The sequence below is a fragment of the Pogona vitticeps genome, chromosome 2, assembly GCF_051106095.1.
Source record: "Pogona vitticeps strain Pit_001003342236 chromosome 2, PviZW2.1, whole genome shotgun sequence".
NCBI classification, from domain to species: domain Eukaryota; kingdom Metazoa; phylum Chordata; class Lepidosauria; order Squamata; family Agamidae; genus Pogona; species Pogona vitticeps.
This window is the reverse complement of record NC_135784.1, coordinates 90,951,073-90,963,920: the sequence shown is the minus strand read 5'-3', so window position 1 is coordinate 90,963,920 and position 12,848 is coordinate 90,951,073. Positions and strand designations below refer to the sequence as shown.

Here is a 12,848-nt window from a genome sequence, read left to right as displayed (position 1 = left end):
TGTCGTGTTGTGCGTGAGGAGTTCTCACCCGCAAATCTTGACGTGAGGTGAAAGATCCTGCAAGGAGAGAAGTCTCTCCTCAAGGCTGCTTAGCCTGGGTTTGGTGCCAGGAGTGGCTGCAATTTGAATCCCAACTAGACAAGGGGACGAATATAAAAATGAATCAAGATATTCGTTAAATATCCCTGATTCATCAGATATTTGTTGCTTCATATTCTTGGGGTCCAGAGACCCCAACAAATATAAAGCAAGGACTATAACAATTTATATTTGTTTGCTATCTGCTTATGCCCTCGCGGATCAGCTGTTCCTCAGGGGCATAAGCAGACAGGGATTTTCCCTTCTGGCAGCTTCGTAAAGCCTGCCCAAAGGGAATCCCACCCCTGCGGCTGGGGGATGGGTTGGTTCCCCTTTCCTACTCTTCCTATGCCTGGATGGCATAAAAGAGGAGGGAAGGGATCAAAGGGATCCCTCAGTCACTGCAGGATCGCTTTGATCCCTGCTTTCCCCCTTCTTGCTAAACCTTGTGGGGCTTAGCAAGTAAAGGGGAAAAGGGATCAAAGTGCTGTAGGATTGCTTTAATCCTTGCTTTTTCCTCCTTCTTGAGGGAAAGTAAAAAAATATAGACCCAATGAATGACGAATCGATTGTTGTTCCTCGGGCCAATTGGGGGGGGGGGGGAATTCATGGTCCATTTTGGTGCTTCATCCACATCTCTAATCCCAACCAGTATCTGAGGAGAAGGAGGAAGGGGAGGAAACTGGTATCTGGGAACTTCTTTTCTCATTGCCCTCTTCCTTTGCCCATCAGACTTGAGTGGGATGCTGAGAGACTGCCATGCACACTGGTGAGAAATAAAAAAGGAGCCGTGCCCTTTTGTGGTGGTGGAGGAGACTACAACACTCTTATTTATTGTTACTACTTTTTTTAATGTTGTGCCCTTCAGAATTTTACGCCCAGGGAAGCAGCCCCTGTTGTCCCCGTGGGATGGCCCATTAGCTAGAAATGACTTGATGAGACATAATATCAACAGCAGTGTTGACACTTCAATTATGGCAGAGGTTTGTGGGGTTTTTGCTTGAGGCTCTGCCTTAGTTACTCAAGTTGTTCCTTTAGTCACTTAGTTTAATGAGCACAGAAATATATTTGTACATTCCAGACTGATGGTAATGCTGCTTAATCAGCCTTCCTGGGCAACAAAGGTTTTAGAATCAAAATGTATAAGACAGATTTAACAAGGGCTGAGCATCTCATTAATGCATATTATTTATTCTGGCAGGAGTTGTAAATACTCTCACATACATGCACTGGGACTAAGTTGCACCAAAATGTCACAAACAGCTCCAAGCTCAGTTTTTCAAGGAATAGAAAGCAAATATCCTGACATCATTAATGACTAAAGCAAGGTTATTGTGTTACCTTAATGTTCATATCCTTAGCTAATTGAAATTATTCTCACAAACCTGCAAAGAGATGGAATAAACTATCAAGGAGGCAGGAAAGGCATTTTTTTAGAAGTCACTCTGTGGATCTGAAATTATAACATTTCAATGCATAAGTTGAGGGGAAATATTGTATGGCCCACGTCCCATGAGGTGATGCTGTCAGTAGAATTTGCTGGGCATAATACTGCCCTAGACCCACTGTGCATTCACCATATCTGTTCAGCACAGCTGAGAAACTCTCCAAAGGCAATATAGAATGGCTGAAGAGGCTACAGGGAAGAGAGGAGAGAAGGGAAGTGGAAGAAAGTTCTGTCATGCTCATGGATGGATGCTAGTGGGACACAGGATGTGGCGTTATCTCTTCCAAGTTTCAATATTCAGTCCAGACAATTATACATTTTAGAAAAGAATCTTACTGGACTTTAAAGACCTACAAGGTTTATTCTGAATAAGCTTTTCAGCCTACTTGATCAGATGCTTAGAGTCTATGAGCAAATGACATTAATCTGTCATAAACATGCCTCACAAATGGTTGTTCTGGGTTTTTCGAGCTCTTTGGCTGTGTTCTGAAGGTTGTTCTTCCTAACGTTTCGCCAGTCTCTGTGGCCGGCATCTTCAGAGGACAGCAACCTGTCCTGGCGAAACGTCAGGAAGAACAACCTTCAGAACACGGCCAAAGAGCCTGAAAAACCCAGAACAACCATTAGATCCCAGCCGTGAAAGCCTTCGCGAATATATGCCTCACAAACCTTGTTATACCTTGCTGAAAACAAGCTTAAAACAAATTGAACAATAGATAATTAAACTGTTATACAAATCAGCCCCATGAAATTATCAAAACATTTGAGAGAACTTTCATTCTCAGTCTTTGCCTTCCCAGATGTTTTGGACTTCCAAATCCCAGAAGACCAGCTAACAAGGTCAAAAGTCAGAGATCCTTTGAGTGCATTCCCAAATCTTTCAGTATTGATGAAACCTCTACTGCAAAATACTACACATTTAAGGGGTATTGCAGAAGCAGCTTTTGTCATTTTCTAGCCATCTGTTATGCACACCAGCATGTGACTGAGTGTGTTACCACATGCAACACCAGGGTCCATTTGCACATGTGACAGACTGCAGGAACAATGGTGCACACTCATTTCAAGTTCACAGTGCACACACACCAATAGGATTCTGGCCAGTAGTCTGAGAAGTGTTCACCTGACCTTTTATTTGGACACTAGGATCGGGAAGCCTGACAAAACTAACAGCATCAAGGAAATTTCCAACCTACCTAACTGGTTTTGCAGCAGGACAAGAACAACAAAATTCTGAAACAGACTGAAGGTACAAAACATTGTCAATGTTTTTCCTCACTTCTGAATTTTGCGCCATGTCCTAATGATTTAGCCTTTTCTAAGGTATAGGACCTGCTACTTGCAATCATGTGGAAGAAAAACGATCTTCAATAAAAATAAAGAGAAAACAGATTGGATAGACAATTTTGATAAATGCTAGGTTAGATAAGCCTGCAACTACCCTGTCTCCCCCAAAATAAGACCTAACCTGAAAATAAGCCCTAGTATGATTTTTCAGGATGCTCGTAATATAAGCCCTACCCCAAAAATAAGCCCTAGTTAAGGGAAACCCTGCCCTCCACACCTGTGCAGCAACCAGAAGATAACATGACGGTAAATTAAGACATCCTCTGAAAATAAGTCCTAATGTGTTTTGGAGCAAAAATTAATATAAGTCCCTGTCTTATTTTCAGAGAAACACAGTAAGAATTTTCTGCTTAATTAAATTGCATCTTTTATTTCATTTTTTGAAAGTCCTTTTACTCATGATACTATTACCATGCGTAATATTATACTCCATCTTAATATCTTTGTGTTATTTTAGTTATTATCTACAATACTGCTTGCTGCAAAAAGACCAGCACGGTATTATATGTTTGTTTTTTAAATGTGATATTTAAATAGTGGTTTTAAATTTCTTATTTTATCTGTTATGAGCTACCTTGGATTCTCTGTGGGGAGAAAAGCAGCATATAAATACTTCAAATAAATAAATAAATTTAGCAAATATCCTGTCTTCTCATTCTAAAGCTTCATCTCATTGATCTCTTGAAGGGTGTCAAGGATGACCTTATACTTGGTGATTAATGAAGTCAGAGAATTGGACAAATTATTTTCAAAGTGCCACACTGATGAACAAATATTAACTTTGAATATGATCAAAATTTAAAAACAGAATAAAAGAGCAACAGCAAGCAACCAGCATGTATATGAGATGTCAACAAAATACTGAGTTAATTTGAAAGGGAAAGTTAAAGTCCACTGAAAAACAAACACAAAGTCCAGAGGGTTTGATATATAATTCTAGAAATATGAAGCAACCACTGAGCAAGCTGTAGCCCCAAAACCTGTCAACCTGATGAATCTTTACAGTGAACCAGAAAGCAAACTCAGGCTAATTGTGGGATCAGGCAGTTTTATATGGGTGTGGGTGGTTTTTTAGCTGGCTAACCTGGCAATTCCCCCCCCCCCCCAGGCTTTAGAGATAAAAAGGGATACTTTTGATTAAGCCCAGCAACAAAGAGGCAACCAATGCAGCTGACCCACAGTTTTAGTAAAATAGGGAAATAATGCCTGCCCCCCCCCGCTGGAGGCTGCATTCTGTTGCGTCTGAAGTTCCTTAACAGTGTATTCTTGGAGGCTTTCACAGACGGGATCTGATGGTTGTTGTGGGTTTTTCGAGCTCTTTGGACGTGTTCTGAAAGTTGTTCCTCCTGATGTTTCGCCAGTCTCTGTGGCCGGCATCTTCAGAGGACTGGAATAGGAACTCCAGAGCATGGACAGAGTTCCTACTCCAGTCCTCCGAAGATGCTGGCCACAGAGACTGGCGAAACGTCAGGAGGAACAACCTTCAGAACACGGCCAAAGAGCCCAAAAAACCCACAACAACTTCCTTAACAGTATTTGAAGGCAGCCCGAAGCACAGAAAATTGCCATAATCTAGTCTGTATGTAAGCAGGAAAGATTTGTGCAAAGGAAACTGTCTCCTGTTCCAAATAGGGTCACAAGCAATGAACTAGCTAAAGCTGGTGACCACCTCTAGAAAGGAAGGAGCCACTGTAGCAGGACATGCCTCCAGCTGCAGGCTCCTTCTCTCATGGCATCCTTCCAAGAACTTGGAATAAGCTTCACTCTGCCTATGAGGTCCTCTTTTGAGGAGATACATATAAAACAGGGCTATAAATTTATGGGATACATAATTCTGTACATAGTTGACTCACCAACACTGAGTTCACTGTTATGCATTGACAAGTAAGCATGCACAGGATTTCAATCCTTGTTATCAACCACTTTTTACAAATCTACAGTGAGCGCAATTTCAGTAGGAGAATATCCCAGATGTTTTTTGCTCTTTTTAAATGATGCAGCTATTTTTAACCCTCCCATCAACTGCGGAAATCAAGAACAGCGTCTTTGTCTGGTACTTGCACTTGGTTTTCTGCTGGTTCTTTTCCTCTTGGATCACTCCTTGCTTACTTACAGCAGTGAAGAATTCTGTGTCCCCCAGCAAGGATGGGCCCTCGAAAACACAGGACTTGCCGGCTCTCTTATCTGCTCCTGTTCCTGCCTTCAGCAAGTTTTATCACCACTGCTGACAAAGCAGGAGGAGGTGGCTTTACAAGCAAGCAGGTGATTAGTTTCATTTCACAAACATTGTGCATGAGGAGATAGGTAAGTCCATTATTAACGCTGACATACCAATTAAAAACTGATTGTCTTGGGATAGCGCAGTAACACATAATCTAGATATAATTCTTTTTAAAGTTAACTAGCTGGTTTTGACTTCAGTGGTTTCTATCAAAGGGGTCATTGTGAACCACCCCTGATTGTTCTAGCCTTGCTCCGAGATCCTCCTTCCTGCACAGGGCTCCTGCATTGATGTCTCTGCATCTCATATGTCCTTGATCAGAGAGCACTTTTGTGCCTGGATGTTCCTGGCATGCTGCAATGTTTTATGACATTTTAGCCAGTATGGCTGCTTGGCAAATGTTCAATTTTTTTTTTAAAAAACAACAACTTTATTCTGAAGTGGCTGAATTCAAGGTCAAAGCAGAGATGGACAACTTCCAGGGGATAGGGACTGACATCCCTTGAACACCCACTTCTGCCAAATTTAGTGCTCTCAAGGGGAAAACAAGGAAGAAAGACAAGTGCTTTACCATTAAAGAGGTTGTATTGGTTGATACAAGTGGCATGCATGCAGGGGTGGGCAGCAGCAGTCCTCCAGATGTTTTCAGTCTGTAACTCTTATGATCCCTCTTAACTAGCTATGCTGCCTGAGGTACTGGGAGTTGTAGACAAAAACACTGCTGGATGGGCACAGTTGCCCAATCTTGAAATACTGGCCAGGACTTTGCTGTTGAGGACTAATGAGAAGTTTCTTGGTGTCCTTTGCTGCTGCTTCCAGCATAGACGTCCAGCAATTCTCATTATTGCCACCGGAGTCCTGCATGCCTTCTGAACAATACACCACTTGTTCAGAATCACTATGCATCACAAGGCAAGGCAGTAGCAAAGGAGGAAGAAATATGAAGCACATGGGATTCACTCTCATTAGAGATATGCCAGTACAATGGCCAGGAAATGTTAGCGACTCTCTGTGTGACCATGAAGATCATGTGATAATGACTGTGTTAGGCTTGAAGGTGCCAAATTACAGTTTGCTATTTTTACTGCTTCTCTACAGATTCTGAACACCAGCCAGCAGACAATAGGTCCGCATTTAAGTGTCTGCTTTATCATGTCTCTTTGTCACTGTTTTCACCTTTTCTTGACAGCTGCTGCTCACAGACCCAGACCTCCTGGTCTCACAAACCTAGTTTCATGAGGGAAAAGTGGCTAATGTGACTGCCATCCTAGCAACAATGAGACAGATAATAATCTAAGACAACAAGCTGCCTTGGGTACTCTTTGGAAGAAAGGTGGGGTATAAATAAGATTCAAATGAAACAAAGCATAGTCATATGTTTCCACTATACAGTATACCGTTGATACATTGTTTTATTTCAAACCACAGAGACATTGTTCCCAACACCCATGTTGTGCTAATACTATCATTAGATCAACTATAAAGGCACAACATTCTTTGTATTGTACAGTATATCCATGAACACATAACTTCTTCTAGACTTGTTACAACATCTGACACCAATGTTTAATCGAGCTATTAGATTCAAAACCTTTTGTTCTGTGATCATGAGGAACCCAATCTGATGAAGCATCCCAGAGATAAAATTGTTCTATAACCGAAGCATTTGGAGATTTGTGATTAGATGGGAGGAAGGGAGGGCAGAAATCTAGAGTAAGGTGTCACTAGTATAGAATTAGTACTGAAAGGATGTGTTATGAATTCATTCAAGGTCAGTAGGCAGAGCAAGGCTGGGAAATGTGTGCTTAGCCATTCCAGCCAGTGATAACTAGGCATGAAAATCTTTTGTTCATTTCATACCTGTAGATGAGATCAGTGCTGTGTCACAACAAGGCTGTTCTGCTAAGCCCTCCTGGTCCACTCCTCAGATAATCTCTCTACTCTTCTGCCCTTTTCCACCTTAAGGTGGGAAAACTGAAGGAAGACTCGAGAGGTGAAAAAACCAAGTACAATTTGGACCATTTCTCTCCATTCCATGGCATGCAACCCTCTTTCTGTGGCTGTGCTTTTTAGGAAGTATTACCTAACATGCATGGTATACTGTAGCTGCCACCATCCCCATATCCATTTTCCTTGCCTCAACACTCTGGTAGCCTAGCAAGACCAAGTCACTAGCATTGCTACCCAGATTCCCTCTGTACTCAAAATCCAATCAATACCTGGAGAGAATTTTATGTATTTTATTTTTTAAATTAAGCAAAAAAAAAAAAAAGATAAAATGGTTACAAAAAGTAAAAAGATGAAGATTACTCAAAATAATATTGATTAAAATGAATCAAAATTACAGGAAGTTACAAAAACCAGTCTTGGATCATGTCAAAGAAGGTACACACTTAGGGGGAAAAAAAGGAAGCTGTAACTAACCCAACTCTTCCTTATTCCTAACTCATATTGTTACCTGAATGAGATCTGCTCAAGAGTAGGCAGACCCATTCGGGAGAGAAGAAGCTTGCCCTTATGTGAGTTCTCTTTCCCTCCTTCTCTTCAAGTGTCTCAGGCTTACTTTATACAGAATAATGCTTGATGTTACAGATGCCTTAATCACCTGTCATTGCTGTTAACCCTTTCAAGTATCTCTATAATTCCTTTCAAGTACTTTCTAATTAATGGATTGCTTCCTTAACAAGGGATCCATCTCTCAATACATGTTACCATACCCTTGGGCAGGAAGAACTTCCCCAGTGAAGAGTAACACACATAGCAAAGCCGGCTTTAAACTAACCCATACACCAGATAAATATGAGACTATGGAATGTATTCTGGCCAGTTCTTCCTGCCAATCAATGTGAAAAGGGGCACTACAAACATTTGACTTTCTCGATTTGGCCTTCCCAGCTCTCCCGCTCACACACACAAAGGGAAAGAACCAACAAAAAGTTGATGATGTTGTGGGGATAAAGAATAATAACTGGGGAGATCGAAAACAGGAAGGTTGTAGCCTTGAGAGAGCATATAGTGGCTAATTAGGATAGTAGGGTAATCAGTTCTTCAGCAAATACAGAGGGATGGGAGATCAATAGAACAGATGATTTATTTATTTATTTATTTATTTATTTGTTTGTTTGTTTGTTTGTTTGTTTAACTTATAGGCCGCCCACACTACCCGAAGGTCTCTGGGTGGCTTACAACATTTAAAATACTGTACAATAAAAAGGCAAAATAAAAGGGCAAAATAATTAAAATGCAATTAAAATATATATTATAGCACTGAAGTAGATAAAGTGATAAGCAAAGGTTAATAGCAGGAAACATGAGTAAAGAAGAAGCTTGGAGGATTCCTGGAACTGAGCGGATGAGAGAAGTTACTTTACAGTGTTTAGGCAGGCAGATGACAGAACAAAACAGATGCTTCAAAACCCATTTAAAATTCTTTTAAAAAGTAATTATTGGAATGCTCCTTTCAAAGAGCCTCGTGGCGCAGTGGTTAAAACGCTGTACTGCAGCTAAAACTGTGCTCATGACCTGGGGTTCAAATCCCAGGTAGCCGGCTCAAGGTTGACTCAGCCTTCCATCCTTCCGAGGTTGGTAAAATGAGTACCCAGCTTGCTGGGGGGGTCCAATGTGTAGCCTGTATAATTAAATTGTAAACCGCCCGGAGAGTGCTTGTAGCGCTATGGGGCGGTATATAAGTCCCCCCCCCCCCAAAAAAAGGAATTCATTCTGCAACGGGATACAAAGTCCCTACAACGGCAAATCATTGCTGTTGTCATTATTATAAATGACTTGCTACCTTTTTATTTTGTTACTCCTTGCATACTGAAGGATTGAAAAGAGAATGGCATAACATTCCTTCCACTCAGGATGCCTCTGGGAACGCCACTAAAAGGTGACCTTCATAAGTAATTCAAGTTTAATTATTCTCTTCATTTGTAACACTGTACCTGCTTGTTACATTATTTTTAAAATGTTATGCTCTTTATAAAAGCACAACAAATTACAGAAAAGTAATTTGTTAGACTTGGCTCAGTGTTAGATATCAGAGAGAAGAGCCAGAGCTTGCTTCTGGGAGAATGGTAAAGCTGTTACTAAGTAAGCTCTCAGAGCAGGTGCGTGAACACTCACACATGTCCGAGACGCACCCATAAGGGATCTTTGAACTATGGCAACAGCGCATCCTGGCACCGATTGGACTGAGCCTATCACACACAGAGAGCTATTCAAAAGGGGAATTTTCTTTAACACAAAATAATTAAAATATAGCAGATCCACAATGAAGTATAAAACTAACATGGGAAAAATATAGACTCCAAAGAAGCAAATTCACATGGCTGACAAGGTTCAAAGGAAGGGTTTTTAACTCATGCAAACACACACAGACACAGAGGAAACTGGGGGTAGACTAGGGAGCTACCAATGTGTGGGCACTGGCAGGCCGGCCAAGCTATAGGCAGTGGTGGGGTTGGGCACGACTGGAGACAGATCCGGAGAGGGTCTGGAGGCACCTCCGTTCCCCCTTCCACCACCACTTCTGCTACTGCCACTTCCACCGCTGTTGCCACCTGCCGCTCACTGAGTTGTTTTTTTTCCTCTTTTCAGTATGGGCTTTTGTTGTTTAGTCGTTAAGTCATGTCCGACACTTCATGACCTCATGGACCAGAGCATGCCAAGCCTTCCTGTCTTCCACTGCCTCTCGGAGTTTGGTCAAATTCATTTTGGTAGCTTCGATAACACTGTCCAACCATCTCGTCCTCTGTCATCCCCTTCTCCTCTTGCCTTCACACTTTCCCAGCATCAGGGTCTTTTTCAGGGAGTCATCTCTTCTCATGAGTTGGCCAAAGTATTGGAGACTCAGCTTCAGGCTCTGTCCTTCCAGTGAGCACTCAGGGTTGATTTCCTGCAAAATGGATACAAGTCATGCCCTGCTTAATGATTGTCCCGCATTATGACAAATCCGCTTTATGACGATGTTTTGAGTCCATTTATGATGAGTTTTCAGTCCATTGGAATGCATTGAACGGTTTTCAATGCATTTCAATGGGCTTTTAAATTTCGCTTTACGATGTTTTCACTTAACAGTGATTTTCTTGGAACGGATTATCATAGTTAAGCAAGGCACCACTGTAGTTTTGTTCTCCTTGCAGTCCAGGGGACTCTCAAGAGTCTCCTCCAGCACCACAATTCAAAAGCATCAATTCTTTGGTGGTCAGCCTTCTTTATGGTCCAACTCTCCCTTCCATACATCACTACAGGGAAAACCGTAGCTTTGACTATGTCAGTGTGGGCACTGAGGATCAACAAGGCTCACCATCACTGAACTTGGGAGTGTTGGAATTCCAACTGGCAGGATCAGATGGAGGAAGAGATAGAGAAAGAAGATTAATCTTTCCCCCAGAACTCGAACAACTAATATGGCTACCGTATGTCTTTTTATATGGTTTCTTGTCAGGCTGACTAGTGATCATGTGTCTTCCCTTGTCCTGACCATTGTCTTCCCACCTGGCTAATCCAGAGACAACATAGAATGGATCATTTACTAAACAGGAAGAGAAGACAGCAGATCATTCTAGCATACTTGCTTTTCCAGACCTCTAGACAATCCTTTTAGCATAAAAACAAGGTGATTCAATATGTCTGGCTTCCCTACAGGAGGGCTATTCTGTGAGAGAATTTTTGTCTGGAGTATTCATGTCTTCTATTTAATTTTGATAGACTATATTGCTGCCATTTCCTCTTGGGGACTTGGTTCACACTTAGACCCTTGACGCTATTTCTTCTCTGCAACTGTTTTTATTTTATACTTGTCTTTGGCCTGACAAGTTTGCCAGTTAAAACAGTCTGTGGCATTCACATACATGTTTTTAGTAAGAGTGAGACTCTTGTGCAAACTTGGCTAGTTAGGTAATAACACTTTTGAGTATTCCCTACCTAAAAAAAACTTGAAAAAGGTCACCGTAAATTGGAATCATCTTGATGACACACAATTCTATAGTGGAAACCAACAGAAAACTACTCAAGTGCTTTATTTCAATGAATAATAATAAAAAAGATATTATTACGTGAGCCAGATTCAAGGTTTTGGTTCTTTCCTATAAAGCCCTTAACGGTTTGGGGCTCCGCTACTTGTCAGAGCATCTCCCAGAAAGAACTTCTGCCCGTGTTACCCAACGCTCCCAGGCCTTGCTCTTACAGGTTGCCACACTGAGATAGGCTAAGACTACCTTATCAGACACTGAGCTGTCTCAGTCATGGCCCCATCCCTGCAGAATGGGCTTGTTTTAAGAGAACTACTAGGCCCCACCCTCCCAATTATCAAGAGGATGCTATGGACCAAATGTTCTAAACAAACATTTAAAGACCTCTTCCCCTTGGGTTAGTTAGGGACATAAGTTTCCTGGTTCCACCATCGTTTTGATTTCATTTAGGTTTTTCATCTTTGGTTTAATTTTTATTGGTGTTGGCAATGGGTGTTGAATGTGTGGTGCTGGGTTTGAATATCTGAAATGAATGAACAAATAAATAAATAAATATGATACCACCATTGTGCACAGGAGCTGTGTGGGGAATTGTTTACATTCTTTGCTGATACAATTTTTGAAGGGGATGAGGGAATGCACCTACAATGTAAAATCCTGAGCTTCTCCTTTAGCCCTCATATTAGCATCAAGAAAAGAAAAACAAGACTGTTCTACAGAAAGCTGAAATATGAAATATAGGGTTTCTGCTTGTTGTATCCCTATGGTACAAAGATACAGTGGTGCCTCGCTTAGCGATGTTAATTGGTTAAAAAAACATCGCTATGGGAAAACATCGCTAAGCGAAACACCATTTCCCATAGGAATGCATTGAAAACTGGATAATCCATTCCAATGGGAACGGATTACCATCCTTAAGCGAAAATCGCCATAGGAAACATTGCTATGCGAAACACAGTTCCCCCATTGGAATGCATTGAATAGGTTTCAATGCATTTCAGTGGTTTTGACAGGTCCGTTTTTGCTATTTTTAAAGTGTCTTAAAATGTTCAAAAACTGTTTAAAATGCTTGGAATCGTTAGTGCACCTTGTAAAACCTTTGCAAACTTAATTTGGTTTTGTTCTGAGTCTTCCTTAATTTTTGGTGAATTTCCCCCCCCCCCCATTGGAATGCATTGAACTGTAGGTTTGACAGCATAGTCTGTTGAAGCAAATGCAACAAAAGGCCCTCTGGCACCTTTAAGAATAACAAGTTTTATATGGTATAAGCTTTCATGGACTGTAGGCCACTTCAGAAGCATGGGGTGTAGATACATTAGACATTTATACAGTAATGGGGAGGGCAGGAGTATGAAATGTGATGGAAAAGCAAGAAATCTTGCCTGATGATGGTCAAACAGTAGCCATGAAAGGTCACTGACACTTCTCATTCATTTATTTAATTTATTTAAAATATTTTTACCATGCCTTGTGATGAGATGGGTTTTTGAGTTAAAATCTTTTAAGGCATATGGGTTTTGTAATTAAGAAATGAGCCAGAGAGGTTCCATCTTGTTTCTTTGTATAAAGTATCTTTACTATGCTGACAGGTTGTTTTCTAGGCGAGCAGAGAGAATGTTATTCTGAAAGCCTGAGAAAGGACTCTGTGTGATTAGATGGGAATTGTTGTGACTTTATGCGAAACCACAGGAAACCCAAATAACATCTGGTGTGGTTGGGAAAGAAGTCATGTGATGCAACAGGACTGTTTGCCTAGTAACGAACTCTGATTGGATGACATCGT

At 41.2% G+C, this 12,848-nt stretch overlaps 1 protein-coding gene across 1 annotated transcript in view; it reads right to left on the bottom strand.

Annotated features, from left to right (window-relative positions):
- Window positions 1–5,087, bottom strand: part of FAXDC2 (fatty acid hydroxylase domain containing 2) — a 42,040-nt gene extending 36,953 nt beyond the window's left edge. Inside the window, exons 1-2 of the mRNA XM_072990026.2 lie at window positions 4,986–5,087; window positions 1,420–1,463 (exon numbers count right to left, since the gene is read on the bottom strand). Coding sequence (XP_072846127.2) covers window positions 1,420–1,431 — 12 coding nt within the window. The 5' untranslated portion in view covers window positions 1,432–1,463; window positions 4,986–5,087. The remainder of the gene's footprint in view (window positions 1–1,419; window positions 1,464–4,985) is intronic.
- Window positions 5,088–12,848: the final 7,761 nt, after the last annotated feature.